Source organism: Coturnix japonica, chromosome 11 (genome assembly GCF_054131305.1).
Source record: "Coturnix japonica strain WE chromosome 11, WE-NBRP24, whole genome shotgun sequence".
NCBI lineage: Eukaryota > Metazoa > Chordata > Aves > Galliformes > Phasianidae > Coturnix > Coturnix japonica.
The window spans coordinates 6,551,619-6,576,463 of record NC_140673.1 but is presented as its reverse complement, the minus strand read 5'-3'; the positions used below and the strand labels follow the sequence as shown (position 1 = coordinate 6,576,463).

The 24,845-nt window shown below is 39.0% G+C and overlaps 1 protein-coding gene across 10 annotated transcripts in view; it reads left to right on the top strand.

Annotated features, from left to right (window-relative positions):
• Window positions 1-24,845, top strand: part of RABGAP1L (RAB GTPase activating protein 1 like) — a 159,838-nt gene that overhangs the window by 14,381 nt on the left and 120,612 nt on the right. For 8 of the 10 annotated variants that reach the window (XM_015869564.3, XM_085510952.1, XM_032446098.2 and 5 more), the window contains exons 3-12: window positions 314-506; window positions 1,307-1,517; window positions 2,131-2,305; window positions 2,984-3,144; window positions 3,359-3,469; window positions 7,193-7,259; window positions 7,540-7,642; window positions 8,880-9,046; window positions 11,832-11,976; window positions 21,512-21,605. In XM_015869564.3, coding sequence (XP_015725050.2) covers window positions 314-506; window positions 1,307-1,517; window positions 2,131-2,305; window positions 2,984-3,144; window positions 3,359-3,469; window positions 7,193-7,259; window positions 7,540-7,642; window positions 8,880-9,046; window positions 11,832-11,976; window positions 21,512-21,605 — 1,427 coding nt within the window. The remainder of the gene's footprint in view (window positions 1-313; window positions 507-1,306; window positions 1,518-2,130; window positions 2,306-2,983; window positions 3,145-3,358; window positions 3,470-7,192; window positions 7,260-7,539; window positions 7,643-8,879; window positions 9,047-11,831; window positions 11,977-21,511; window positions 21,606-24,845) is intronic. The other 2 variants (XM_085510954.1, XM_015869565.3) reach the window with 1 other exon arrangement.

The following is a 24,845-nucleotide window of genomic DNA, read 5'->3' as shown; positions in this document are numbered from 1 at the left end:
TAGGTTTTGGATGGTTGTTGGTCCAGCAATGAGAAGATGCATGTTGTGTTTGGTGGGATGAAACACATACATGTGTGTCATGGGATGCAGTTGATCTCAGACTGTTCCATGGATTTCTGATACCTTACTGATCAGTTCCTCTTAGTTATATATCTGTGTTAAGGTGCAGTCTTACAGGTGCTTAGCTTGTTTTGTTTAGTAATATTTCTTAACTTTTGCAGTAAGATTTTGTGTTTGAAAGATAGTAGCCAAAATAAACATACATACAGCTATATGTTTTTTGGGTAAAAAAAAAATCTCCATCTATTTACAGGTGTTTTCAAATGGAGATGATCATCTGGAGAAGGCAATGGAGGAGATACTGAGGGATTCAGAAAAAGATCAGAACGATTCCACTGCTGTCCTCGTAGGTTCCGGTGATTCATGCTGCCAGGCATCTGGACTTGGCTCAGCAGGTCAAACAAGTCATCCGTCTTTGCAACTTGTTTTAGACCCTTCTACTACAGGTATTACTGAAGAGTTCCCCTGTCCTGCATTGTGTTCCACATAACTCTTGCATATATGGTAGTTCTTTTCTTTAAAGCTTGAAGTTGAAATAGATATAATGCTTTCTGGAACTTAATTTCGAATCTATTCTGGAGAATATTGTGGGGTTTCTTCAAGGTTTCCCATTAGGAGAAGATTGTATGTAGGAATAGATTGGTATCAGATACGCCTTTGCTCACTTGTCATCAAGATAATTTTTGTTTAGTTTAGTTAGGGTTCAGTGTCAGATAAGTGCTGAATATGCTATAGGTAAGATAGAGATGCTGCTGATGGAATATGAGAAATGTCAAGATTATGTCCATTGACACATATTCAGTTCTGCAGCATTTTTGACTTAACTGTTTCACTAGCAATGGTTGTAGTAAAAAAGAAATATGAAGAAACAGAGGGCAAATTGCTAGGAAAGACTTGGAATTTCCATTTTTGGAGCTAAAACTCAGCTGAACAGGACCTTGAGCAACCTGATTCAACTAGCTCTAGTCTGGCCTGTTCTGCTTTAGAATGAATTTAAGATGGAAAGGATCTCTGGATCCAGTAGCTCAGTAATCTGGATTACTCTGATAATAGTTGGAAACCTGTGTTAGAATAGACATAACAATGTTATGCTGCTCAGTGGATTTCTCACTGTTAGACTTGGATCCTCTTGTCCATTCTTACAAGCACCAGGAGATTTTGCTATGGAACTTGTTCAGTAACCATATGTAAAAATATGTATTAAAAAAACCCAAAACAAATAGTTAAATGGTTTCTTCATTTTCAGAAGTATCTGCACGAAGGTCATCTTCTCCCAGTGAACCCTTGGAAGAGGATAGTGTGTTGTTTAACAAACTGACTTACATGGGTTGCATGAAGGTGTCTGCCCCTCGGAATGAGCCAGAAGCTCTACGTGCCATGGCAAACTTGAAATCCTCAAGTCAGGCCCCTCTCTCTGTAACACTCTATGTTCCAAATGTTCCAGAGGGCTCTGTAAGGTAGTGTGTAAATGTTTCTTTTGTTACTTGCGCCACACGTGGAAGGTGGATTTGAAGTTTGTTACTCTCACAGGCAGGTGGAGTTGTTGGATTTTGGGCTCAGGTTCTTGTACAGTACAGTGAGACGCTTCACCCTTTAAAAGCAATGTCTGTGGAAGTGCCGTATTGATGATCATGTTCACCTCTTTGTGGGCATCTTCTTGAAGCACTTAAAATGTGAAGGATGAGTTGACCAATGAAAATGAAGCATGAGGCTGAAAGTCATTTTTGGGTGTAAGATTACTCTAAGATTTAGTTTCTCTCTGCTGGATATCAGCAAGTACTTGTTCATTAGCTTTAGGGCCAAATATTGTCAGGCATCTTGTTCATTGATTTCTGCTGTTTTGGAAAGAGTTACTATGTTTGTCTTACGGAGCATAAAAAAATTAGGCCACTGTTGCAACCAGAAGTATTTAAATCTTATGGTCAGCAAGCCTGACTTATCTGTTCTATTCTCAGTCCTGTATACTTAGTTATAAGTTTAATTTAGGTATTTATCTAACTGCAGGAAGTTATTTTGTGTACATTTATTTGATTTGCTTTTTTTGTTCTTCACTGTTCTTTTCTTTGGCAGAATAATAGATCAGTCAAGCAATGTGGAAATAGCCTCTTTTCCAATCTATAAGGTGTTGTTCTGTGTGCGTGGACAGAACGGGACTGCAGAAAGTGACTGTTTTGCATTTACTGAAAGCAGTTGTGGTACGGAAGAGTTCCAGATTCATGTTTTCTCCTGTGAAATTAAAGAGGCAGTAAGTATTAAATATGGTATAATGGCTCATATAGAGGATATAAAGGATATCTGAGAAAGTTATTCCAGATGTGGGAATGATATGTATTAGAAATAAATTAGCACATGTCTAACGGATATTACAGAATGTGCAGATAGTCAAGTGTGACTGTTAATACCAGCTAGAAGTTACAGTATTTCAGTGAGATAGCGAAGTGCACTGTAATGGGAGTGCTGTAGAAAGCCTTTTGTTTTTCAGGCCTTGTTTGAGTAGACTCCAGGTTAGTGTTGCAGTGCAGATCTTGGGAGTTGGAAAGAATCACTTTATAGTGCTGAGATTGTCCTTGATATTTTGGGAAGAACCGCTGATAGTTTGAGATAGGAGGATTTTTTAGGCTGGAAGAGTAAGGGGTGGAAAAGGTGACAAAACAAGGTTCTACTTGCACAAACTGTAAGATGTGTTATTAAATGCACAACTCGAAAAATGTATTTTTAGTGTCTGCCAATGAGTTGCATTCCCAATCTTGTAATATATTAACTTACTGAGAAAACATTGTTGAATGCTTGTGAAACACATGAACTAAAAGCTTTGTGTTTTAAATAAAGCTTAAAAAAAATGGAAAAGGAAAAAGAGCAAACATGGATGGTTTTTTTTCATGTTTTAATTGATAATACTGCTTGTTCTTTTGCTTTTCTGCAGGTCAGCCGAATTTTATATAGCTTCTCCACAGCATTCAAACGTTCCTCCAAACAAGTATCTGATCACGTTAAGGACTTCGTTCTTCCTACTCCAGACAGCGATGTGTACACTTTCAGTGTATCCTTAGAAGTCAAAGAAGATGATGGAAAAGGAAATTTCAGGTAATCTGAATGGGATGGGAGAGTTGAAAATCTTCTTGAATCAAACATACTTGCAGAAGGCACAACTGTTGTGCTGCAGTGAGATTGATTTAGCTTCTTTTCATAAGTGCTTTATTCCTGCTTTAAGGAGGAAGCTATTGCTTTGTTTTTACAGTTTTCTTCTCTGCATGTTAATGTCTTCTTTTCATACTAACTTTTGAACAATTTCGTTTAGCCCTGTGCCGAAGGACAGAGACAAATTGTATTTCAAACTTAAGCAGGGAATTGAGAAGAAAGTAGTGATTACAGTTCAGCAGCTCTCGAACAAAGAACTGGCCATTGAAAGGTAAGAGCTGTGTAAAAGTAATGCAGATCACCCTTTTATGAGAACAGTAGCTCTCAGCCTGGCTTTGCAGGTCATGCAGCTGAAAGAAGAAAAACAGCGACAAGTATTATTGCATAATGAAATTATAAAATTATATAAAATCACATAGGTGTGTGGTTCAATTTTAAATAACATCACATGTATGACTTATAAGGTGGAAACACGATGTATTAGAAGCATAGCATGTAATAAGCAAACTTTTCATCTTAGTTGCATTTTTTGAATGTGAATTTTTTGAACTAGGATAATTAGGGTACTCACATTTTTCGTTCTGTGCTTTTTTGTTCTTAATCAGCACAGAAAACCACATTTATTATAATCATTATCACTATTGGCTGTGTTGTGAAAGTAACTAAGTTGGGTTGTCTGAACTATGTTCAACCTAGGTCTTTTTAATGGAATTTGCACGTATTTGGACTCAGCCGGACAGTTGGAAGAAGGAATTTTATGTTGGAGTCTTCAAGACCAGGATTTCATTGTAGTTCTTGTTCCTGTATGGTTCTGTTGTTTATCTTAAGTAAAGTTGATGGATGGTTGGTGACCAAAGGTGTATTTACTGGAAACTGAATGAGGGGGGAATTCTTTCAAAGTAACTTTCTTTTGTGGGAGGCAGTTGCAGGAATAGCCAACCATGTGCATGAAGAGAAGCTGTTTGTTGATACCTTCAGCAATGGGGACTGTTGCTACAGCAGTAGTAGGCATTGCATGAACTTAAATGAGGAAAATCTTTCTCAGTGCTTCATATTTTAAAAAGAGCAAATGCCACTAGATGGCAGGCTTAGCAAAAAAGTAACAATAGCAGAATTTGGTTGCTTTGCAGGGAATTCAAGATAACAGAATCTAAGGAACTCTAAACACACAGCGGGTTATTTTATCAGTAATGTAAAGCCATTCTTTTGCTTCTCGTTAGATTAAATTTGTAATCGAAATGAAGTTGATTTGAAAGTTCATGAATGATTAACTCATTGTTTTCTGAACAGTATTAATTCTCTATTTAGCATTTTCTTTGTGGGGGATCTTAAGGTGTTTGGTTTCGTGTTATTTGTTTATTTAGTTTTTCTCCTCTTAAAACTACCTTCATTAGAAAAGAGCTTTAACTTACATGGTATTTAGGGTGGAATCATAATCCTAAGTTTGGATGTTATTTTTATCACCACAAGCTTTGCTGCTGAGTTATTTAATTGGTGTAACATGCACAGCCTTGCTGAGTCATGTAAGTGTACGTTAGGCTGGAGCCTGTACTTGGTGTTCATAAGATTGATGTGCAGAATACTGGCTGGTTTCTTACTACTACTTGAACTCACTTGAAGTCATTTTACTCTTTTGAACTTAGAAGAGTAGCCTTGACTCTTCCAGTAGCAGGATGTTACCAGTCATCATCAGTATCTACTTCTGCGAGAGGCAGGGATTGCTTGTTACTGATTCCCTTTCTTCTGGAAGCATACAGGCCAGAATATTTGAGAAATACATCAAAGTTTATTTCCATCTGATAGAATGTGGTGAGGGCTGGGATCTGGTGCCTTAGAAAAGCACGGATATTTCATTTGCCTCTGAACCTCAGGCCTGCAGTTTTCTTTAGCAGGCTTACCTGAAGCTAATGACCACTTTGTTGTAATAAACTGTAGCTCCTTCCGAGCTATTTTTGCCTCAGGAGCTAAAAGTGGTACTGTTGGTCCATGGTACCATTAGTCTGCCTGATCTCCTTGGTCTCACAGAGAAGCCTGCTCATGTGGTATCTGCCCTGTCATTACATGGCACTGTGTTATGTTGCGTAGATGAGTCTTCATCATTACCTACTATTTTATTTGCTACTGCTCATGATAGCATTTTTGCTTTGAAGCTGTGAAACTACTGCCTGCATTACTGTCCTCTGACTGTTCAGATAATATCTAAGGATTTCTGCTTGCTGAGAAATCAGAATTTTCCTTTGGATAACTGAGCTGCCCAGGTGAGGGAGCAACTTTTGTTCAGTATTAGAGAAGGTGAGAATGTGAGCTGGTTTTGGTGCCTGGGGAAGGGGCAAGGAAGAGACAGAGCCTGGCCCTCCCTGGAGGTGTGGAATGGAAGGACTGGAGTCAGTGAGAACAAGTCACTTCCCTGGGAATTCCTTTGGGTTAGTTGTTATCAGTACAAAGGGGGCTGAGCACTGGAGCAGATTGCCCAGAGAAGTTATTTAATGTCTGTTTTGGAGATACTTAGAACTTGACCAACACAAAAGTTCTCAAAGCAAACCCCTCTGAACCAGGATCCCTGATTTTTATAACATTTCATTATGCAATTGCTTTTAAGTTTCTTTCCCCTTGTTTGAGATCTAACATATTAGACAGCTTACACCGTATGTTGTAAATGCATACTGGTTCAGTGTTTGTTCCTAGTGGTGTATGCTCAAAGGAGAGACGTAAATTGCAGAAACTTTAGAAAGTTCAAAAATCTAGGTGGTTGTTCAGGAAAATTTCAGGCTTTAATTATTTCCTACTTTTAAAGGTATCCAGAAAGATTGCTAGTTAAATGACTGGGCTGGAATTCAAGACCTTGGCTTATTTATGATCTCTGTGGCAGAGTACTCACATGGTGGTAGTGGCCATAAAACTTCCTTTGTCCCTTCTGTTTAGGTTGCAAACTCTATGGCAGAAGCTGCTTCCTACTCTTATATATACACACTTTAGATGGTGGGGGACTTGTCGAGAACTCTTGTAAGCCTTTATATCTTGCATTCCTTAATAAAATGACAGTAATAAAGCATCCCATGATTTGATCATAAAGTGTAAGTAAGCAAGATGCATCTTGAGATAGCTAACAGTTATTAAAATGGTATTAAAACCTACGAAAAAGTGATCAGTGTCTGAAGTAAAGGAGAGAACAGAGAGTAGGCATGCTTACAGAAGGGGTTAGCAGGACATTGAAACCTAAGGAGGTGATTTTTGCTTGTGGCAAGAAAGGTGTGAGCCTACTTTGGCTTGTTAGCTCCATTTTTTGAGTACAGTGAGTGGAATACTGTGGAATGAAGGTAATGAGGCTGGTAGAGAATCTGTTGGGCAGAATTGAACCTAGTTTATACTGGATTAATACTATTGAGGGTTTTTTGGTCGTTGTTTTTGAACTCTTTCTGATGACAGGTTGTCACTGTGATTCGTCATGTAACACTTGAGGGCCATAAGTTGTGACTGTGAAGAATCCTTGCACCTGTATAATACAGAGGATCAGATGTAAAGAATAGACTAAAGTGTAAAACCAGAGCAAACTGGTATTTTTAAGGATCTGTGAAGCTGGGCGATGTTGATTTACACCAGTGAAGTTACGGGTGATAAAATATGTAAATTGTTTTTTTAATTTAATTGTATGAAAGCAAATTGAGAACTTATTTCATGTTGCCAATCTGTCTCGTTTGTGTAGAGAATCTCATGTCTTAAACTTGGTGTTTTAAATTGTCTTTAAGAGCAATTAATTCATAGGTTAGACAGTAATTTCTGTTAGACACTAATTTCTGTTGTTTTCATTTGGGAAAATAATTTTATTGTCACGTCTGTAATATATATTGTGATGTTTGCTGAGTGTTGCCATAACACTAGCAGAAAATTACTGAGATTTGCTCTAATTTAGAAGCAGTGGGTGCTGTGTCATTATGTTCTTATTATCTTCTGTGTCTTTGAAATGCTAACATATATTTTTAATAAAACTTCACAGATGCTTTGGGATGCTGCTGAGTCCTGGAAGAAACGTGAAGAACAGTGACATGCATTTACTGGACATGGTAATGTGTGTTTTTAGTGATCCTTTTAATAAGATGGGTAATTTAAAAAGCAAACAAAAAGCCCCAGCCATATAAAAGCACCACCCAAAAATGAAACTGCCACTATTTGTTTACTTTGGCTTCTATGCCATTTTCCAGTCCATTATACCACGTTCGCTCTTTGGGTTTTGTTCTCTGATGTGAACATAATAATATTCTTAAACTCCAAGAACTGTTTTACCTCCCCACACTCTGTCTCTTTGATCTGTAATAAAATCCTTTATTTCTCTTTTATTTTTAGGAATCCATGGGAAAAAGCTCTGATGGGAAGGCTTATGTAATTACTGGAATATGGAATCCTAATGCGCCTATGTTTCTAGTACTTAATGAGGAAACACCTAAAGGTAATTTAACCTAACTTATATATATATATTTTTTATATGAACCAAGCTTGATGCACATACTTCTGTGTACATACACTATCATGTTCTGAGCATCTGTGACTGGAAGTGGAACTTTTCTGTACATACATATTCAACATAGAAATGTGAATAGTTTTATGTAGACCCTATGTGTTGCAGGTTTAGAGTTCCTAAGCTAGTGGTTGGGCTTATGTTCCTGCTCCGTGATTATCAGGATTTTTGTTCCCTAAGCATACAGAATCTTGCCTCTTTGGTTGGAGAACATGAGGGCCTGGGTTTTCAAAATCGGATGTTCAGTGTTTATTACAAAAAGCTGTGCTTCTTGACTGAGGGAAATCAATTCTGTTTCAAAATGATGGCTGCTACTCTTGATAAATGTTTTCAGAAGCCCCAATCCTTTTCTTATATTGGGAATCTACAAGATACACTTGAACTATTTCTGCTTCATCTTCTGGTTGGTTGTGTATTATGCTCTACTTAAAGTTTGACTTATGCTGAAGGATGAAGGGAGAAAAAAATAGCACAGCACATTGCTGCTACAAAGATCGTCTGACCCAGGGAATGGGAAAGGGGCAGGTAAAACTTTTTTAGTCATAAAATCATAGAATGGTTTGGGCTGGAAGGGACCTTTAAGTCCATCTAGATCCAACCCATGCTATAGGCAGGGACACTTGCACCACACCAGGCTGCTCAGAGCTCCATCCAGCCTGGCCAGGAATGCCTCCGGGGGGGGAGGGAGGCATTCACAGCTGCTCTGGGAAGCGTCTTGCTGCCCTCACAGTAAAGACTTTCTTCCTAATATCTAATCTAAATCTACCCTTTTCCAGTTCATAGCCATTTAACCATGTCCTGTTGCTACATGTCCATATAAAAAGTCCCTCCCCAGCTTTCCTGCAGGCCCTTTCAGGTAATGGGGGGCCACTATAAGGTCTTCTCGGAGCCTTCTCCAGGATGAACAGCCCCGGCTCTCTCAGCCTGTCCCCATGGTAGAAGTGTTCCAGCCCTCTGATCATCTGTGGCCCTCCTCTGGACCTGCTCCAACAGCTCCATGTCCTTCTTAGTCCTTACAACTGACACAGTATAGACATGGAGATAGACAAAGATCTGAAGTGTTCCTTTGAGCTAGTTTTCCATTTGTACAACAGTTCACTTTTTTATTGCTTTAAGGTATTTTTTCTTTGCCAACTTTTTCTGCACATGACTTATTTTTGTGTTTCAGATAAGCGCGTGTACATGACCGTGGCAGTGGATATGGTTGTCACTGAGGTAGTAGAACCTGTGAGGTTTTTGCTGGAGACTGTAGTGCGTGTGTATCCTGCCAACGAACGCTTCTGGTACTTCAGCAGGAAAACCTTCACGGAAACTTTCTACATGAAGCTGAAACGGGTATTGTGTGCTTATGTTTTAAAGAGAAGGTGGTGCTGGGAGTGTTTGTTTTGTTTCTTTTATTGTAGCCTTTGTAATGTTGACACCTTTGTTTAAGCTGGTTATTGCTGAAAGGATTAAATACGTAATTAAGTTCTTATTCTTATATTCTTCAATGCTCTTTGTCAAGGGCAGGGGCATTGTTGCTGTGATTAAGTTAGTGTTGTTCATACTGTTGACTGTATGAACAGCTTATGAAATGTTAAACGAAAAGTGTTTTTTTGCATGCTGTTTGTCTGAAATATTTTTGTTCTTCTGTTCCTTGGAGTTCAACTTTGAAGATAAACAACAAATCCCTATTCTATGAAAGGGAGAAGTGGTGAAGATGAAGCTTAATGCATAGTAGTGTATTTCCTCTGTTAGCTTTCCCAGTCCTGTGCTTGCATGATTAATGTGCATTTATTACTTCCTCAAGCACTGAGAGATGCAATATCCATCTCATCTTGTAATGACTGTAGAATAGCTCCCTACTGAACTGAATGCTGAAGACCCAGCGCTGTGAGCAGTGCAGGACTGAAATGTATGAAGTGTGTATGTCTTCCCATCATCAGTGTGGGGTGCTGTACAACTGCATCCTTGTGCACTGAGCATTGACCTGCTTTCTCCAAAGATTTGTGCTGGGGTTTTAGCTCACAGAATGAGCAGTAGAGGCGAACAGTGTCGTTTGCATTGGAATAATGATCCATCATCTTTGACTAATGAAACCAAACGGGAGTGATTTAATTCTACTGAGCTTAGTGTGAATGCTTTAATTGTCATCTTTCTGTGCGGCACAGTAATGGGCCTTGAAAAACAGCCTGTTGTTCATGTTATATAGAAAAACTGTAGCTGTTTAACATCTAGTAAGCAAATCTCATGAAATGCTGTTGATGTAGTTCTAGAGATTAGCACAGTGGCTTGGTTTTCTCACATTTTCTTAAATTCCCTCTTATATGCAAATGTTGAGAGTATCTACATTTTAAATGTAAGGAAAATGCATTTGGAGATACTGCTTTCCCAACTGTTTGATACTCATCTATAATCAACAAAGATTTCCAGTAAGTCATTTACCACAATATCATGGATGCATTCTTTTTCCTTTCTCGCCCCTTATAATGTGACAAAACATGCTCGCCTTCTCTCCCTAAAAACCACAAGCTTTTCTTACACCTATAGAATCCTGAGAAGCTGTTCTGCACACTTTAAGAAGAGGAACATATTCAGTCTCATTAAACTTTCTCCCAGATGAGGCTTTGATTATGGATGACAGGATCTGTGTGTTTGAGCTCTAGCAACTGTTTATCCATCCAGTTACCGGCTGCACAGCTTGTGTTGCAGTAGTTCTTCCTGCACATAGCTCTGAAAGAGCCCATCCCTTGGGACTCTTGAAAACAGCTTTGCATGTGGCACTGGGGTCAGCCACTGTTTGAGAAAGCAGTTGAATTCAGGTAGACGTGAAAGTTGGTAACATCAGCTCTAAAGAGAGATGGCTTCTCTGTGCAGCTCAACAAATCCTGTGTTTGCCTTCAGATGTAAAATCATGGCAATAATGCTATCATTGTGCAGAGCTACTTGTGTCATATACAAATGGCTCCTGCAGGCAACCAGAGCAGTGCAAGGCACCAAAGACTTGTCATTTGTGTATGCTGCAGCAAAATCCATAGTACCTCATGCCTTACTCCTGCTCAAATAAAAGCTACAGATAATGATGGGTGAATAACACTGAGAGGTATCAGTTTAGTCAAGTACTTTGTAATTGCGTGATAAAAGTGTTCTGTGAAAGTAAAACGGGGCTAATGGCTTTAATATCCTGCTGAATGTTTAAAAAAAATACAGGGTGTTTATGCTTTCATCCCAAAGTTCATTAAGCACCTCAGAAGTTCAGTCAGCAAAACTGGCTGCTAATTGGAGCCCATTTACTGTGTACTTCAGGGAGTATCAGCTTTAAAGGAGGCAGATGTGAATGATTAATGTCCTTGAGATAGAGTGGGATTTCTCAGCTCAAAATTGTGAATGCTGCTATAGTGCAAGCAGTCCCTGTTTAAGGTACTATCTTAACAATGTCAGCATCTGGCTGGAAATGCCAGTTTTGTTGAGCAGTCGCTCATCTCCAGCAAAAGGTGTCATGAAGTTGTCTTCCAGATCCCTCCCAGTTTTGTTTTTGGATCAAATTGAATATACTCTGAGTCTGTATTCCTTTATTTTCATGGATAATTTGTTATTTTTAATATCCTCAGAAAATTACCTTATTTGAACTGATAAGAGCACAAATAACAAAGCAGAGTTTTGGTTCTAGTTCATTTACTATAATCATTAGTTTTCAGTTTTATGTAACTCTCTGTGAGTGTATTAATCACTGCATGTCACTGAATAATAACTGTTTTCAGAGCTGGAACTCAGAGGAAAAGCTACTATTGGTTTTCCTTTAAAAACTCACAGTGCTGCATCCAGTGGATACAGGTACCTTTTTTCATGCAGGTGTCCACTGAATGCAGAAGACGTAAATTAAACTCTGAACTTTTCCACCCTGAAGTAAAACTAAAACCATGCAGTTTTATTTGCGTCTTTGGACCATAAACCTCAAAAGAGAAACAAAGCTGTGTATTACAGCCAGCCTACATATGCCATTGAAAGGAATCTGAGGGAATATTGCCCAAACTATTGTGTAGCTGCAGCAAGAAATGTGTGTTTTGGTTTGATTTTGGCAAACTGTTAGAGTTGGAATTGTCAATAAGAGGTCCTAATAAATGCACCTATTTTGTTTCAGTCTGAAGGAAAAAACCGCACCAATGCTGGGGATCCCATCTATGAAGTTGCCAGTCTACGAAGAGAGTCTACAAGAGAAGAGCAGCTGCTGAGCCCAACAAGTGGAGGGGGGCCTGTATCATCGCAGGAAGATGAGGCAGAAGAAGGTAAGAATGAATAAGGAAGTGCTTGTAGTTTCTGTAGACAGTACTATTATATTTTTGCTGATCGTTTACTCAATTCTTCCTGTTTGTGTCTAATAGAAATACAGCTGTTCTGGGCAGCAAGTTCACACGTAACTGTCTTCTGGCAGCAGTTTGAGCAATAGCATTTTTGCCAACCCTATTACTTGGAGTTCTTTTAATAGCAGCATCAGACTATACGTTGCTATTTTTCTGTATGCTTCAGAATTTGTTACTGCTACACTTGTGCCCTGCTAATGTGATAGAAAACCTTTTCTAGAGTGGTTTTCATCTGATCAGAAGCCATTTGGCTTTGTGCTGTTAAAGAACAGCACTGAAATGTCTGGCTGTAAATGCCTACATGCAGGAAAAGAGCCAACAGGGTAACAGTCTCATAAAGGGAATTCTCCTGCCCCTGATCTGTATGTCAAGCATGCGATTGTGAGGTTTTTTTGCACTTACAAATCAAATTACCTTTTGGTTCAAATTGGTGAGTGCATTGTGGATTGCTGCTTTTGATAGACACATAACATTTGCCTTCTTCTTCCTAAGGCTAATGGTTCCTCAGAGTCTTTCTCCTGTGTTTGTAGCCCTTGGCCTACTGTAGTCCCTTTGTACCTGAAGGCTGGCTTAGAGCTTTCAGAACAGGCTCTCAAGGGGCCTTCTTTCATTTGGTTATCCAGCCTTCCAGAACTTGTGACAGTTTTACAAAGCTACACTTGAGATTTCTGGCACTGTTCTGTCAGTACCGTAAAAAGTTTTGCTTATTATAGTGGAAAAATTCCATCTTGATTCATACTTGATCGTAAATAGTTGAATATCAGTTTATGCAGCAGGAGTCAGAACCCTGTTGTTGACCAAGGAGCAGGCAGATGTTTACTCCCTTCTTTTTACAAAGCACAAAAACCCAAATCCCAGGTGATACCATGCCTGAAAAACACAGCTGACTGATCTCTGAATTTGGCAGGATGGGTTTTGACTATCACTGTCTTTCCACTATCAATTCTGAAAAGTAAAAATAACATTATCTCAAATGGAACTTTTATATTAAATTGTTACTTGGAAATGCCTTAATGTTTATAGCAGGAGTTATTTCAGATTGACCTTTGGGTCTCGTGGTTCAGTGTAGTGAAGCTCGACATTTATGGGTATTCTTTTCCTTGCTGGATGTTTGTGCTGTGGTAGTCAGAATGCTTTCTGGAGCTTGTTTGATAGGACAGCACTTAAATAGTAACTTGATTTGGTTTTTTTCCCCTCCGTATTACTTCTCACCAAGAAAAGTGCTATAGTAGAATTTGATGAATATAGCTCAATTATTAATAATATGGCTATTGTCCTCTTGGTGCTATTATAAAGCAGCTATATTTTACTATAGGGCGAGTATATGCGTATGAGGCATGAGCCAAAGTTTAACTTTGGGTTAGCTTCCTAATGCTAGTTTCCATATTATATATGTGGATTATGTCCTAAGAGAAGACATTAAAAATACCATGATGTGACTCTGTTCTCATGGAAACTGCATTTAGATCTGCTTAGAAGTTATCTATCCTAGTGGATATGCAGGTTAAATGAGTCACTGCCAGTTGTTCTAAATAAATCTCTTCATTCTTTTTCTTTCTTTTTCTTTTCAGGGTACTAATTATGATGATGGAAAAAAAAACCTTGAGTTTACAGTGTCTTAGCCTTGGAAGAAAGCTTTTTCTTTAATGTTAAGGCTCTCTGGCCATGTAGATTTTTTTTCTGCTTGCTCCTGTGGCAAGTTTGCATTATAAAGAATATTAGATAGACCAGAGGCTGGTGTACCCATTTACAGATATTGAGGATTATTATCTCTTTTTAATATATATTTAAAGGCATATACTGCATTCGTACAGAACATTAATTTAGTTTAGAAACACTACGTTCAAGTTTTGTTTGTGTAACGCTGTGGGAATGCATGACTCATTTGTAACTTACCTGCTTTCTATGTACTCCATACACACAGTTGGTGAGATGTCGCATGTTTTGAGTATATGAATAAAGGTTATCTGCACAAGGCATCTTTTCAATATTCTTGTTCTTTTTATTTTAATGAAAGGCCAAACATATTTCCACTACATATTATTCTTAGCTTTCTTTCTTCTTATCATTCCATTTTAGCTTCTTTCTATAGCTTTTTCTGTTGAAAACTAATATTTGCAAAGACTGTGAAGTAGCGACTTAGAGTTCTTTTGGTCACTTTTATTTCTTTTTAAATATTAACACTATCATAGATATTTCAGGCAACTCTGTCATCTAAGGTTCATTGCTCTGGAGATAGCATTTTTCTAAGTATTAATTAATGTTAATGGTTCCTTGTCAAAATCCAGAGTCTAGAGTGCACTTCTTAGTAAGAAATTTTCTCTTAAATTCACGTTCAAACTTAAAAGAATCAAATATATAATAAGAAAATTCTTACTTTCCAGAAAAGTTTCAAATAAATTATAATTTAAATACCAATTTTTAAGTATTTAAATATCAATTTTCATCCCTAGGCAGGAAACTACCTTGCTAACATGGAATTATAAGTAGGACCTGATAAAAAGTGCTGAGTGCTGGTGGTTGAACTGATCCTCCTCACTTTTGGTGTGAGATGAAGCACTGGAGAAAACTTTCTGGCAGAAGGATTTGCAAGGAGAACATACAAAGACTTCCTTAGATGATAGGTGAAATCCTGATCTTTCTCTGATTCTAACACTTTTTTCTTTTTAAAATAGTCAAACTTTGCAGGAAAGTATTGGACAGCTATTTGAGTTTCATCTTAAATTAGAACGCTGTTAAGGATCATTGTAAGTAGGAGTAGTTGTATTCAGAACCACAACATACTGTGTGTTTCCGGAGTCTTTAAACTGAGTGCAAGTAAGCTGAAGACTCTTTTGCTTCTATTTTATGTGGTCCCAAGCATCTAATTACTGACTCTTCTCCCCAGCTATCCATTTGACGCAGAGCAAACACAGCGTACTTAGCACACATTCCAAAACAGGTCATTCATGTTAGGTGAAGGTTAACAAGTCTCTGGAAAGAAGCTGCAGGATGAGTTGTAGACTGGCTCTAGAACCATCTGAAATGCCTTCGAGGAATGCAGTGATGTTTGTGGTTTTTATTTAATTCAGCAATAGATTTCTTGATATTCAAAAGATGCATCGTTTCTGGCAACTGGGATCCAGTTGACAACGCAGTGGCAGCAAGAGGCCCAGTCAAATGTGTCTGGAGTTTAATAATTGGCTTTTAATAAGGAGAAATTACATGTAAATATCAAGCTGTAGGAGTAGTAATGTGCAGGAGAAGAAGAGAAATAACAAACATAACAGGGTAATGCTTCCTCTCTGTTCTAACTGCCTTGGCTCTAAGTACAAAGAGAAATATTATACAATAGAGAAATTAACGTATGAGATATGGAAATTGAGTGTGGAGATAAGATAGAGGACTATGAAAGCTTCAAAGAAATCTGAGGTAGTAATGTTTGGGCAGCACAGGAAGAGTGGATGGGTAGAGTGGTTGAGGAGTGGGCAATGCTGAATGATCAGAGCTGATCATTGAGGCTAAATTAAGATGCTGGGTCAAATGTTGTGAGTAGTTAGAGGCTGTTCTCAGGAACTGAAAAGGCAGAAGAGTAGAGGAGGTGATATTTTAGGAGTTAGAGCTATTCAGAGTATTTTGTGATAAAATAAGGGCTTATGATCAGGGAGAATTTGAACAAATGAGGATGACTGAGTGAGACGAATGACATTAGTACTGTGGAAATAATCAACTCCTCATTTTTATCCATATTAAAAATAACTTTATGTAATCCATAGGAAATGTTTCTTATATCAGAACACAGAATAATGATGCTGTGTCCTAAACAAAATCACACTGAATCTGTTCTGGAGAATTTTTGTTTGTTTGTTGAAGCCATACAAGTGAACTAGAATTTAACAAATCCTAAATGTATTAAGCTGTTATTCTTATTGACAGATACCAGTTAACCTTTGCTTGGAGTTCTGTCAGGGGGGTTCCTAAAATACAAATGCTTTGAAGAAATGTGAATCCATAACTTCCAAATGAAGATAAAATAGTCTTGATGTCATTTGATGGACCCTTTGTCTTGGGTTGTGGTGCCTTAGGAGTTAACTTCTGTTATTAAAATGACTGTGCTAGATGGGGTGTGATCACGTTGTTAGTGTGTATTTTAGCAAAAAAAAAAGCAGAGGATTTTTCTTAATTTGCACCAAATGATGGAAGTTGTTACAACCATATTCACATTTATTCATGTAGGTACGGACTTTCCATTAAATAGGCAAGTATTTAAAATGGCTTCAACTCAAAGCAGCTCTCAAAGTACTGATTATGATGATATTGCAAGGTTGTATATGACATGTAAAACAACCCCGAGATCCACCAGTTTTCCATTGCAGTTTCAGAGGTAAATGTCAAGTAGGGAATGAATCCGCAAATTGTAAAGTTCAGTCAGAGCAGTGAGTTGCATTGTTTTAGAACTGCGGCAGCATCTCACGCTGGATTTTTCCTGCATGTTCTCAAGGATGTCAGTTTTCAGACAGCTCAGTACATGTGGAAGATGTTTATATTTACAAGAATACCTCCACTGAGCAGCACTGAGTTGGTTTTGTCATCTGTGTGGGAGCAAAACTACTGAACTGAAGCGCTGGTTTCCTCCGCTCTTTTATGCAGCTTCAGGCACTTTTACATCACATGGAGATGTCATGGTGGCCCACTTGTTTGTTTGCTACAGAAGGGTAAAATCTTTGCACGCTTCTGCACTCAGACATGGATGAAGAGTTGAGGTTTATTGCCATGAGTTTTATTTTTATATGAGGGTAAGGTGGTGTCTGTGTACAAACTATGATGTGAAACTAAGGAATCTTTTTATTGCATTGAGGGGAAAAAAATGGCAGCGTGGCTACTCATTTCACACTGCACCAATGGGGCTGTTCCAACGTGGAGATGTAGATGCTGAGAGATACTGCACAGGCTGCATTACTTGTGCGAGAACCATTCTTATATGCAGTCTGGATGAGGCTGGCAGTGACAGAGAGGCATGATTTCCTCCACCTTCTTTCAGAGCTTATCAGATGTAGGCTTACCTTTTTGTTTTTGCTCTCTGTGTATCCCAGTAGCTGAGAAGTTAATTTTCTTCAATTCTTTTGCATAACTTAAATACTATCAGAACTCTTCTTCCCTCTGACGTAAGGAATGTGTTGTATTTGCTCAGTTTCCTACTTTCTGAGGCTCATCTTTTCATAAATGCATCATTTAAAAGGCGTTTTGAGGCTTTTTGCTTTCATCAGAATGCTTTGTAGTGCATTGATAAATTGAATCTTTCTGGAAGTCTGCCTTATTTAATGTTAGAATCAACTCTGACTTAAACTTTATTTCCCTCTTGTCTTCCCTGGCAAAACTAAAGCTCATGCTCTGTATAATTTCCTTTAACCTTATAAATGGAAACTTGCTTTCTTCTGTGGCCTTTCTCATGATTGTCTTTCATTTCTAATGTATGGAATGATTCCATGTAACGTCTCTATCTTGTTGCCCTGATGATACGCTGCCAACGTCAGCCCTCCCTTCATCTTTGTTCTGCTCCTACATAGCGATCAAACTTCTCATTTTTGAATTACTCCCATTCTATTCCCACCTATCTTTACAATCTAATTTCCTTCTCCTACAGGCTGCCATGCTCAGGCTGCTCCAACTGTATTATTTGTTCAGTTCCACCTACTCTTTATTTCACTTGTAACAGCTTCTCAATTAAAACTCATTAAAAATCCTTTTTTCTTCTTCACACCCCACCTGTTCATTTCTTTTCCTGCTATATTCATGCATTTTCACTCACTTCAGACCGTACTTACTTGCTTGTATGCTGAACTCTTGGTATCAACACTATAGTTTTCTAATTTATTTGCATTTAGTGTCAACAAATTAGTCTGGTTTCTAAGGTACCTGCTGTACTTCAAGTAATCCAGTAGGCTTCTTTCAAGGGGAACAGAGCTGCTTAAAAGTTAGCACTGCCTGTATCTATAATATTTGTTTCAAACATGGGTAAAGAAGAATGGTTTTTTAAAGGCTACTTTTAAGGAAAATGGAAAAAAATAATAATACAATAACCGACAAAATGCCCCTCATTTGCAGTAAAAAATAAAATAACAAGATCAAATATATTCAGGCCTACTTAACACCTATTTTTTTTTGTTGACAGGAGCAAGAGTTCTTAACTGGCATCTATTTCCTTATGCCAAACATGGTCAGTTCTGATACATGTAGCTGCTTGCTCTTTCCTAAGACTCTGCCAGGTACCTGAGGAGGGACAGGAAGGTGTAGCATCATGCTATCAGAGAATGTGAAGGGAAGGAGAAGGCCAAGACTTTGTATGCTAGTGTGTGCTTTATGTCTGTGAGATACTAGGTTATGACCAAGAGAGCATCTGTGTGATTCTTCTGTTTTGGACACACGAGGTCTTGGTGTTTTGTTTGAATGTGGCTCACTGAGAAAATACAGAGCAGTTGGAGGGAAGCTGGAGGAATTAGTCAGAAACGAGTAGAAGCATTGAGAAATGTGTCTTGTGAGAGAAGGAGTGGACAAAGACTCTTTTTTAACATGAGATATGTTAAAATTGTTTTCCATGTCTCTTCTGTTTAGGAGAAAAAACAATTGGTGAAAGTTGGAGAAAGAAAGCACTGAGAACATTGAGAGGTGGTCCAAGAGTTACACTAAGAAGGGCTTGGAATGAACTTAGGGGGGTAACTGGAGGTCTGTCTGTTAACAAGTGTCTGTAGGGGACTGTGTGATCCAGGCCTGTGTTTTCTGTGGTCAAGCTGAAAAAGCAGAAGCTTGGATGACCTACCTGAGCTCCCTGTTAAGGCTTGTGTTGAACACTCTAAGGTGGTCTTGGGAGATAGTCAAAACCTCTTCTGGTTTTACTTGTGGCACAGGGTGGTCCCACTGAAAGTAGCTTTTTGGGCTGTGCCTCTGCTGTGTGGAAGGCAAGACATCAGGAAACACTTTCCAAATTATTAGTTAGCAAGAATAAAGAGCCCAGCGTTATTATGGAGTGGTAAAAGGTCTTTCCAAAGAGCACTCCTACAGGATGGAGTCTGTCCTTTAAAGGTGGGAAAGAGTTATAACAGCCTGGTCAGTGAAGTATTTTACCTAATAAATGCTGTAAGTGCTGGGCCTCTTAAAATATAATTCCCTGTGCCCTGTTCAAAATAGGCTGCTCGTGTAATGAATGATGAGGTAGATCCTGCTCAAGCAGTGGATCAGGTTGTCTAGAGAGATTCTGGAATCATCTTTCTTGATGATCTTCGAGATTCTACACTTGCTCTTGGCCCCCTGAGTGACTTGATCTAATTAGAGCTGTTTGGAGCACGAAGTTGGACCAAATGATCTCCAGAGGTCACTCCCAACCCAAGGTATTCTCTGATTCTTTGCTAAGCCATGCAGAGTGACGCTGGCTGCTTAAGTGCAGTCCTTCAGGCTTGCATTAAAATCAAAGCTGGAATTTAGGCAACTGTTTTTTGGGCCGCCCATCCACAAAATAAGAATGCATAATGCATTACAAAAAGAGACTTGTTATTTGTAAATATCCTCATGGGCGATGTGTGTTACACACATTCATAACCCAGCCACTCTGATTTGCTTCCTTGCCAATCCTTGACCTCCTGTTCTATTGAGGTGTGCGTTCAGATTTGCAGCTTAGAGCTTCTGGGAGACCAGGAAAGAAAAGTAAGAGAAAAATACGTGATACAGCCAGGGAAATGGTTCTATTGCATTCCCTGCAGAGTCAGACAGGATGAAACTATGCTTGGCTAATGCTGCTGGCTGATAGATGCTATACAGTGTGTGTGGGGGGAAAAGCTTCAGGGGAGAATTTATACAGCTAAAAATTCTTCCCAGGATCCATTTTCTTTTCTTTTTTCCTTCGTTTATACCGCAGCGATTGTACAGATCAGAGCATGTGAAAAGTCTTCAGAATGGAAACAAAGTAGAGATTTTTAAAGCTGTTTATTCTCCACCCTTTGCCCTGTTCTATTTTGAAATTTGACGTTAGTGTCTTTTGAAAGGGACCATATGGCATTTCTAATTAAGGCCTGTGATTTTCTGACATACAACTGAATAATACATTCCAACTACTGTGAAGTCTTCCAGATGAAAGAGTTTCCAGGGCTGAAGCACTGTAACTCTGTGCTGTATCTGATTGGAATAGTTATGGTGTGTAACACTGATGTCCTTAGGAGCTTCGGAAGATGTAGTGTAGCATACTGACCTGGTGAGGGAAGGAAGGGTTTTCTGTGTTGGCTGGTATTGATGTTCCTTTGCAAGCCTGTGTTTGGATCAGATAACAACCCAAAAGTATTAAGCGTAGATTCTTTTGCATATGCTTTAGTATGGTAAGATTACTGACTTGCATTTGGCAGTTGCTGAGGTAAAATAATAGGAATGTGTCATTGAGGTCTGAATGACAAGGATGAAGGCATTCCTTCTTGAGATAGCTGGAGAGCAACCTCACGCATTCTGACACCTGAGCTGTCCAGACTCTGAGGATAACGGGGCTGTTTCAGTCCCTCATTTGGACTGGGTTTCATTAACAGCGGTGCTGAGAGCTGCAGACCACTTACCGTTTGGTGTTGTCAAAATCATACTCGTGTTTAATTTTTAGCAGTGTTTTCTGCAGATAACAGTGGAAAAAGCCCTGAATAACTGCGAAGCCATGATCATATCAGGAGCTGTTCTAAAAGGTTCTTATTCCTCTTGTAGTGAACATCTGCACAGGCTTCCAAAACACTCCAAAACTGGGTTGTTACTGCCTGTTTGAGCCTGCTATCCTAAGCTCCCACTATCTCTTTGAGTTGTGTGTGTTAGTCATACGTAATGGCACGTATTCCTCCACAAGTCATTTGTTCTGATACTTACATTGCTTCTTTTCCATTTGTTCTGTTCTTCACCGTGTGACCTTTCATGTCACGGTATCATTTTTACTGCACTTTGAACTTATTTCATTAAAAGAAATAATTCCATTGCTCCGAGCAGGCTTTTGGAGAACATGAGAACAGAATGCCACGGGAAGGATGGATGTCATGGAGTGGTGTTATCGTCTGTGTTTTGCGAGAGAGCTCTTTTTGATGTGAAATTTAGAGTGGATGTGACTTTTAGATAACTTTACATTGTGAAGTATCACTGAATGAAGAGCTGATTGCCTCGAATCTTTCCTCATGTAATGCTTTTCTGCATCCCAGCCCTTTCTTTCATAACAACTCTGTCAATTCTTCTGTAGCCTTTTCTTTTAAACCTTCTGGTGACTTTACTAACACATTTATTTTGTCAAATCCACCAACCATTCTTTACGGTTCCACTAATACTATCTATGTTTCTCTCTTTTCTTCAAAGCTGAGAAGCGAGAAGAATTTGTCTGACACATTTGTGTGTGCATCCTTAATGTCCGTTCCTTTATGGTAAAATCTGTGCATGCTTTTGTTTTCTTGTTTGTGTCTTTGTTTTTATTTTGCAGAGAGTGATAATGAACTCTCCAGTGGCACTGGTGATGTGTCAAAGGATTGTCCTGAGAAGATTTTGTATTCCTGGGGAGAATTACTAGGGAGATGGTAATGCTTCTTTCTTTATATATATATATACATACATATATAAATTTAGTTTTTAAGCATTGTTATTTTGAGACTTTGTGTCGAACCTCTCTGTTCTACAGGAGATCCAGTTGTGGCTGGTGTACGTTTAGAATTGTTTAGAAAGGTTCTTGCTTTTCTTCTTTTATGTGCTTTTTGTTGGCACAGGAAATTGTGGGAAGACCACGACCCTTGCTGTAAACTGTTTCTGGTGAAGAGTGAGATGATTTGTAAGCCTGGAGCAGCCTTATTTCTGTGCTTTAATTTCTGTGCTTTAATTAAGCACTTCAGCAGCAGCGTATGTTTTGCCAAGAGAGAAAAAAGATGGTAAATTTGCTGCTTCTGCAAGACCTTATGCTGTTAGCAAATGCCAGAAACATTTACTTGGTTTTGTCTTTGTAAGTAATAGCTCATACTGCCTGGGTCAAATATAATGGCAGGCTCTTAACCCAGAATTGGCACAGTTGGTTCTTCCCAACTCCAAACAGAGCTGAAAAATGTTTGAAAAAGGCTTTATCAAGATGCTTTCCCTCTTTACTTGACCGCCTTGCTTGTTTGGAGATGAAACAACCCTTTGGTGCAGCTCTTATCTGTAATAGACACCTTGTGGAAAGGCTACCTCAGTGTGAGACACCACCAGGTTCTCAGCAGAACCCATCTTTCCTGCCTTTGTTCTCATTATTTCTTACCCCATTTTGAGTGCTGAAGCAAATGAGGAAGTATGTGGAAGTTATTGATCCCTGTACACAAATGGCTTCCTCCTCTGGGATGGCTAGAAACAGATCTGCTCTGGAGCTATGCAGGGCTATCCAAAGCTTGTTCTAAAGGCCTTCACAAAGAAAGAATTTATAAATGGTTTGAAGTCTTACATCTGGCACCACAAAACCAACAAGGCATTCATGTCAGAGGATCATTTGGTAGTCAAACATCCCAGCTGAAGTGAGTTAAGTACGGGATGAGAAATGAGATGTCCCAGTCCGCTTGAAGCCTAACAGTAGCAAACATTTTCTTTATCAGCGTCTCATACAATATTCCCTTTTGAGATGAATTGAAGTACAGAAGGTACTTGGATTCTTGAACAGTGTTATGTTACATTTTAAGAACAAAACCTGGAAAGTGTAACATGAAAAAATGTTGACAATTTGAAAACTAAAAACGGGTGAAAATAAGATCCGCAAATGCTTTTAACAGTGCACCATATGCTAAAGGAATATCTGTGTGCTTGTAGAGAGCATAAAGAAAGAAATATGAACATTTCCACTTCGAAGTGGTGTGTGCCCATCTGCCTTTTAGGTGCAAAATCCCTTGCCTTTTAAATACTCCCTGTCAGTTAATGGAAATGTCACTGTAACATCATAGACTGACTCAGCAGAAAGTTGCTCCAACAGCCTCCTTCAAAGGGTACCGCAGAGCAAGGAATAACTACACAAGAAGATGCAGTAAGCAGTTGGAAAGCTTTTCATTTACTTCATACACCGTATTCTTCGCTACATCCTACAGTTGCTAAGGTGTTACTGCTGTCTTAATGCACCAGCTGTAGTGAGACCTTGTACTGTGGCGTGCTTAGTTCTCGACTGTATGTCGAGGGTGAGGTGTTGTAACATGGAAGGAGCATCTCCATTAGTGGCTGCTGGAAGTTAATAGTATTGTTTGATTTTATCTACTTGCTACTCATTAGTGAAGGCTTTATGTTTTGTATATAATGCATATGACCAAATCCACTTAACAACCAAGTTAATTTGATACAAAGTGTGCAGTGAGTAGTTTGTATTTGCAAAACTTAAAGTTTCTATTGTACTTTATTTATACCTGGATGTACGCTGCATCGTTCTGGAGCTATTTAGAATGTGTGGTTCTTTTAATCTGTGAATATTGCCTTTGCTTTCAATCTTTTTCCTATCATGGCATTACTAATGTGCCCTGCCTCAAGATACACCAGAAAAGAGAGCGGGGCCTAGCAAGGCCTTCATTTGGGCTGACTGAATAATGAAGTTTGAAGTGACCTCTGTTGCAGTGCATGCTGAAAATTAAAGCTGATCACTGTTTTTGAAGGAATAAAGTATGGTGCATAAGGAAGTCATGCCTCCAGGCCCCTCCCTGGTGTCACAGTGATTTGAGACAACTCCTCTGAGCACAGGACAAAGAACATTGTTTGGAGCAGCTTTTGAATGGAACCAGCAGTGGAAAACTGTTCGCATCTTAATGAGCTGCTTCAGAGAATGAGTACTGCAAACATTTATATAAAATTGAGGGTCAAATTGTGAGTTATTTGATTAAATGGCAGCTTGCTTGCGTTTGGCTAAACTGCCACTGTCAGTGTTCTCCTGCCAGTAGAACTGAAAAACATAACAATGGTCAAAACAATAACAAAGCAAATTCCTGCAAGCGTTTTGTACCTCAGCAAGAATAGCATCGATTCACGCGACCTTCTTGCTGCATTGTTAGGGAAATTGTCATAATAAATCAAACCAAGGTTTAATCTACAGCAGTAAACACCATTATCTCAGAAAGGAGTTTTAAATACGTGTGTCTGAACGCTGTGCAGTGATGTGTGTGCAGCTGTTTTATCCTGAAGGCACGGGCTGAGTTGTGGGGGAAAAAACCCTGTCTTCAGTATTTGATCCATGTGGTTACAACCTCCTCACACTGATGTGTGCCCACTTCTGGAGGGTTACTGATATGATGCTGGGGACAGGAAAGAGCCATCCTGGTGCTGCAGCATTGCCTGGTGGCTGTGCAGCCCCATTGGCAGCTGTGCTTGGGGTGCTGGCATTTTAGCAAGCGCTTAACAGGGCTGCTGTGTGCCTTGCCATGTGTTACTATGGGTAAGAGCAGGACTGTAGGTCTTTGTGTTAATACTTAGTCACCTTCTGATGGCTCCCAAAATATCATTCCCTATGCAGGGAACTAATGCCAAACACATGTTTGCACGTACTGCTTAATTTTCTCTTTCAATTCAGTTTCTTTTTTACTGGTCAGTATAGTTTAGTTTCTGTAATTTGTTATTTTAATTGTCATTGCCATTTCTTATCTTCCCTTTGGAAATCACTATGTTTTGCCATTGGTTCTTATTGCAAATCCTTGCTTTCCCATCTGACAAATACTATTTAGTATGACCCGTGGAAGAAATGTTCATAGTAGTTGACTCTTAGTTCTCAGAGCACTACTGGAAAACTTGAGCTCTTTTTGTCTCACTTTCTATCCATGTAGTGTAACAGGTGA